The following is a 6,907-nucleotide window of genomic DNA, read 5'->3' as shown; positions in this document are numbered from 1 at the left end:
TGATTTGTTTTGTTTTCTCGACTTGAAACATCTTTGCTTATACCCAATATTTTATAGGAAAAATATTTTTTATAATAATTATCTCTCTTCAGGTTGGAGGTGCCTGATATAGAAGGCTAATCAAATAGCATTGATGAAATATTCAATTTAAATACATTTATGATGCATAAACTATCCTTCATCTTTTAGTTGCCTCAATTCTATACTTAATATGCACACATGACTTACCGATTACCGACGACAACATACTAACTCTGACGTGCGCCGACGACACTGCAATAATTACTAGAAACACAGACCCTATATTGACCACACTAACTTTTCAACATAATCTAGGCAACATGGTGAACATAATGAAAAATAAGGATTAACCACGACAAGTTACAATATGTCATATTTACTCTGCGACACGAAACAGCAGAGCAACTGTTTACATAGACATCCACCCTATATTACAAACAAATAAAACAACTTACTTGGGACTTATTGATGATGGAAGGTTGAGACAACATCAAGGCAAAATGTAAATTGCTAAATTTCCGACTGAGACTATTTTACGAGTATTGTACACAACACAGACATTCTAAATACTCCTCAAACAGAAACGTAACATATACAATTACTAACTAAAACCCAGACTTACACTTACCAAATTTATGGACTTGCTAAATAGACACAGATTTAAAAATAAAATAAATACCTTTCAATCACAATTTTTAAGACTGGAAACGTGCTCACCACTCTACGTTTCAAACCATTCACATCGACCTACGCATTCCGACTTTATCGAACCATATTCGTATAACTTAAAAACGGTTTCGTTACAAATTTAATGGATATTTTAATGAATGTCTACGACAAATGGTGGCAAATGGAACTCCTGACGTGACTCAGCATAGGATGATGAGGGGTTGGATGAATGGCCTCCTAGTCTCCTAGAACGTTAGGAGGATGCATCGCTGGGTGCAGTTTCCCTCATGCCAACCCATGCCATGCCTATAAATTATAATCAATTGAAGATAGAATATAAATCTTGTAGTGAATTTCAATAATCAGCGGTCTCGATAATTACATCGATACATCTATTCCCGTTGCGTGAGTTCCAATATTTATAGACAATCATCAACATAATTTATGAATTCATTCGCTAGTAATGTTTGATACACTACATCGAAAGTGTTAAGTACTTAGGAATTGACGAGTTTAAAAGCACATAATCAGTTGCCGGTCTTTGATGTTCGCGTGCTTCAATTTTCCTAAAATAGGTCATTGTGTATTCATGATCTGATATTCAGTCTTCAGAGCATGCATTCAAGCTAAAATGTCGGCTAGCGGATCATGATTGTCTCATAATATTATCTTTATCCCCTAATAGTTTTTAACAAATTTTAGTTTATTTTCCTGTAGAATTTGTTGTATGCCTCATTAATTAATATTATACACATCAATAAAAATATTAAATCATGAGGAAAACACGCAAATGAGTATGCTAAGTAAATTGAAAGAAAAACATGTGTATTTCACATCACATAACTTTGTACCACCCTTCTTTAAGTTCAAATTAATCCTCCTTCGTTAATACACTTCGTCCATTAGAAGGGATTTTTTTTAAATCAATTTATTTTAACGTTTTTAGTTGTTCAAATACCTTCAATTTATATTCCATTACATTTTATATGAACTTAGCGTGAAGTTATGTGAAACCGACAAAAAGTTGAGAATATTTCAAACATAACAAAATAATATTTTTCAATATTTAAATTGTTTTGAAACATTGTTATTTTCGCACTCGAGGCAACCAGTGGATATACAGGGTGTTTCAGGGTTAAGTGGCCAAATTGAAAATATGAACTAAGGACCTCAAAACAAGAAAAAAAAATTTCCTCTGAAGGTACGTCCGCAAACGCTTTGTTTAGGAGATATTCACGCCTAAAGATTTTCATTGTTAAGAATTAGTTAGGTTATATGAAATAAATAAAAATTTTTTATTTGTTCCAACTACTTTATTAATTAAACGTAAACATTAAATTCATATTAAATGTTGTTCCAAGTGATTTCCTTGAGCATTAAGACAGGGTTGGCATGTTTCTTCAACAGCAGAACGGCACTGGTTATGTGTTATTGTTTCACAAGATTCAATTATCCTTCTTCGGAAGGAATTATGATCATTGACCGGCCTTCAATAGACTGTTTGTTTAATGTCACCCCAAACAAAAAAATCCAGTGGTGTCAGGTCTGGAGAGCGTGCAGCCACTGGTCCTGCACGGACAATCCATTAATTGGGGTAATTAGCATTTAGCCGTTGTCGTAGACTTCTTCCGTAATGTGCAGGACAACCATCTAATCGAAGCTACATGTCCCTTCTCAGTTGTAATGGAATATGTTCAACTAAATCAAAGTAATCATTATTAAGAAATTCTAGAAATTTGCCCGCGTTGAGTCGAACCAGCAAGAAATGTGGACCTATTAAAATATTGGCGAAAGCCTCTTACAAATTGATAAATGTTATTGACAGTTTCCAATGCTAATTACAAATAGTATTAATCCTTATCAATAGTTAGGGATAAAGGGCCATATTAGTATTTTATCTAATCCATCTCCTAAGCAAAGCGTTTGTAGACATACCTTCACTTTGAACAACATTTAACATGAATCTTAATGTTTACATTTAATTAAGAAGTTAGTTAAAGCAAATAAATAGGTTTTATTTATTTCATATAATGTAAATAATTGATAACAATGAAAATATTTAGGTGTGAATATCTCCTAAACAAAGCGTTTGCAGACAATACCTTCAGAGGAAATTTTCTTTTTGTTTTGAGGTCCTTAGTTCATATTTTCAGTTTGGCCACTTAACCCTGAAACACCCCGTATACCTTTCTTCTTTATTTTCTTTTTATTTCTTTATTGTTTTTCTGAAATTTCAATTGACAGATACTCCATAAAATCATCCTTAGTATTTTCAATATTGATTATATGACAGTTTAGCGTTCAAATGCAGAATGTAAATTTTATTAAACTTGTATATTTTTGGCATACGTTTGCAAAGAAAAATGTTGAATACCACCTCAGATCTTTAACGTTCAATGTATACTTTCAAAGAAAAAACTGCTGATTGTGCATTATTTTAATTTTATTTATTTATTTAAGTGTTTCGACCACTAGGGCCATTTACACTGAGTTTACAAAGTCACTAGATAACAATTGACATATTAACAAAGTTACAAAGTGAGAAAGTTACATATAATTACAAAGTGAGAAAGTTACAAATTAACAATTACAATTACAAGTTACATTACAATTACAAGTTACAAATTTACAATTACATATTTACAATTAAAATTACATATTTACAATTATGATTTAAATTTTAAAAAGTTGCAATTAGATTTGAGGTAGTTAGTAAATTGCTATAATAAATTTTGCATCTACTTATCTATTGCTGGACAGTTAGACTATATGTGATCGTAAATATTAATGATTTTTAGAAAGTGAAAAAGTTTTGTTATTGTACTGGGATCTTCCCTCAACATCTCCTGTAAATCTGAAGAGAACCGGTGTGGTTCGTGAGCAATAGATTCAGTGAGAATATGCCTAACGGTAAGATCGTTTCCGCAGAAGCGACACATCGGTGCATTTTCTCTTTTCATTACATGACCGTGGGTGATTCGAGTATGGCCTATCCAAAGACGGGTTAATACCACATCTTCTATCCGTAGCAGATTCAAGTTTCTGGTTGGACGTTTCACTGTCTGTTGGACCATTCATAACTTGTTTTCTCTCATGGTGAACCATTAGTCTTGCCACTCTTGCCATCCAATTTCTTTTATCCATGAAATAACATCTTTGCATATTGATGATGCTACAACTTGACCTTTATAGCTAGTCTGGCCTGTGAGTCTGCCTTTTCATTCCTAAATACATAATGGTGAAAAAGCTCGAAACGTTCGAATGCTAAGGTATATAAATAAGTAATAAATAGGTGCTAAAAAATAATTAGTTACAGTGGGTTGAAAATGTCAGGAATTAGATGGGTGAAATGCTATGTTGCCAGTGGGAAGTCTTGGCTTCCTCCCCTTCTCTTTGGCAAATACAACATAGTCTATCTTTGCAGGGTTGATCTGGGAGTTAAATTGCTATAGATCTGGACCTTATTTCGTTAAAGTATTCGAGTGAGTTTTACGTTGCTACTATAAATACCAAGATGATTTACAAAAGCTGCAATTGTTCCTCACTAACTCCGTTCTAGGGGAGAGGGAGCAGGACGAATTTTTTGGGAGTTGATACTATGAACTTGAAGAGTTGTTCTAAGCAGTCGAGACCCACAAGCCGTGAGACAGAGTAAATTGCCTTCATAAAATATAACAACCCCACTAGACACCCTTGCCCTTGTTGAGAACCGAGGCACACTAAAAGATCCTAATTTGAGTCCCACAATGCAACCACCACCTACATCAAAAACCTTTTTGCGACAGTGGAAGATGGCAATCAGACACCAGTTGCTGGCTAATCGTGGAAGCGTCAACAAATCTAAAAACTGACCAAAAGAGGAGCTAAGAAGTATTCAACTGTCCGCTTTTATGACGGGGTCCGGTTTCCTACAACTTAACAAGAGGAACTGCTTGCAGACCATTATCATCAGGATACTATGTTTAAGCTGTCGACACCGAAATATGAGGGAAAGTACCTGTAAGTTTGTTAGTCCAAAACAATTGAACGTAAAAACGATTCTACTGTAGCACCTCCACCAAAAGGTTACGCCACATCTAATGAAACTGGCTTAGGAATCAGATGATTCCCTCGGAAGTAGAAAGAGGTAGTAATGTTTTCGCAGCATTAACCGTCAAGATTGAGGATGAAGAAAACTACAGATACGTCAGTCTGCTACCACGTCTCACCAAAGCGTGATCTCCCTCAAACAGAGTATCTTCCATGTAAATGTTTCAAGAGACATATATTTTTATAAATTCTACTTATTCACCCCTTAATACATATGGTATAAAATTGAAACCTGGATATGTATTCAAAAAGAAAATAGTGATATTACAACGGTGGTTCTGTCTGGTTGGAGTTCAGTTTCGAAACAATGCCATGGCACTGCGCTCTCTTCCCACATTTCTTCAGTTCCTCGATCTTCTCGAGAACAACCCCGCTTGCCTGGAGAAACACCAGGAGCAGAAGTCTAAACAGAAAAACAGATTGGTAAAAATATAATTTTCGAATCTAAAATTGTTTGTGTTTTATTTGAAATATTCACTTTATAAGCAGAACTGATACTTCAAAACTCATTACAGATTAATGTTTGGACAATGACGGGACGTTTTGATGTCTTATTTAAATAGTTTCCAATGTGAAAATTAATGCAAAAAACAACTGACTAACTAGGATAATTACTTTTAAACATCGTAGAAATATTTCTAGGGCCATTAACCCTTCTTGTTTTCTTATTTCTTATTGAGTCTAAGATTTATTTTGATAAACAATTAATTACGCGACAGTATGCCTTTATATTTCCAGGGTAACCTATTCTTGACTTGAATTGCATACCAGATAATTAATACAATGTAATTCACAAGTAAGGCAAAATTAAGAAGGCAACTTGTGAAAACGAAAGAAGTTTATATACACCAGTAATGTCTTATGCAAATTGTCATAGTTTGTATATACAGAACATTGCAACTACAACTCTGACATATACTACTTAATACTTGCTACTTATAGTGAATATTATTATTATTTGATAACAAAGTAAGTATAATGTAGAATATAACATGACAGACATAGATAGATATATAGATGGCATAGTCTTCACTAGTCCAATAAAGACTTAATTTTCATCTATTTATTGTTTTAGTTTATGTTATTGTACTATTTAACTATCTATCAAACAAGCGTCTGGAATATTCCGAGAAATGTTCAGATTTTTATTGATTCGAAAAATTTTAAAACAAAAGTGGTCGGGTTTTCATGGGAGCCGAGCAAAATACTTTTTAAACAGGAATACTAACTTCAATACTGCGTATTTTTGCTAATACCGGTCAGAATTAAACGATTTTTATTTTTTCCGTAAAAGAAAAAAATAATCGTCTTTCAAACGCCTATATGAAAATTTCATTACTTTTTTTTTAACCCGGAGTTTCTAAAACGGATAAGTAGGTCCATTGAAACGTATCGAAAATGGAACCGATTACAAATGTCTCCTGACCTACGTGGCAAATGAAATTATCAAAATGAATAAATATCTGTATCTCTGCTAATACTGATACGAGTTTGATGTTTTTAAAAAACAATTATTACCTTCCTAAAACCCACGTAGTTTACTGTAAACTCTATGCTGTATTTATACATTATTTGTATCTTGGTTTTTCATTTACCCCTGACGAAGCCCTGCAAACGTTGGTTAGCAACAAATAGTTTCCTTTTACTATTTTTATACCTTTATTGACCGCCACCCGAACTATCTTCCTACGATGTACTTCATACGTTCATCTATCTTCTTCCAATATAATCTGTATACGTTTATGCGTAAAATCCTTTTCTTCATAACCTTTTTTTTTCTTTTTCTCTTTCTCGAAGATTTCTGTTAGGATAATTTGAATGGCTTTAACTAGAACACTTCAAGTAAGTTTTATCAATTTTCTAATCGGTTAGGATACCCGTGTACCATGATACAGTATCCTATATGCTAAAACTCTATGAAAAATTTTCTTGATTTTTGTGCAACAAAACTGGTCTTGAATATCATGAATTTGAGAACCTATTCTAATACCTGTTCATAATGGGAGAAAACAGAAGAATTCATTTTCGGTTTCAGCTTCCCAAAAAAACATATAAAATTTGTACCAATTCCCAATATCAACCAAAATTATCGAATCAAATTTCAAAAAATTCTATTTTGTAGACCTGG

At 33.3% G+C, this 6,907-nt stretch overlaps 1 protein-coding gene across 6 annotated transcripts in view; it reads right to left on the bottom strand.

Annotated features, from left to right (window-relative positions):
- The window catches only part of LOC106684099 (latrophilin receptor-like protein A), a 21,009-nt gene that overhangs the window by 7,899 nt on the left and 6,203 nt on the right, over positions 1-6,907 (bottom strand). For 4 of the 6 annotated variants that reach the window (XM_067048236.1, XM_067048205.1, XM_067048228.1 and 1 more), the window contains exon 2: positions 5,048-5,182. The exons of the other annotated variants lie outside the window; for them this stretch is intronic. In XM_067048236.1, coding sequence (XP_066904337.1) covers positions 5,048-5,182 — 135 coding nt within the window. The remainder of the gene's footprint in view (positions 1-5,047; positions 5,183-6,907) is intronic. 6 annotated transcript variants of the gene reach the window in all.

Source organism: Halyomorpha halys, unplaced genomic scaffold (assembly GCF_000696795.3).
Source record: "Halyomorpha halys isolate HHAL.00 unplaced genomic scaffold, Hhal_1.1 Scaffold542.1, whole genome shotgun sequence".
Lineage (NCBI taxonomy): Eukaryota > Metazoa > Arthropoda > Insecta > Hemiptera > Pentatomidae > Halyomorpha > Halyomorpha halys.
This window is presented reverse-complemented; position numbering and strand designations above follow the sequence as displayed.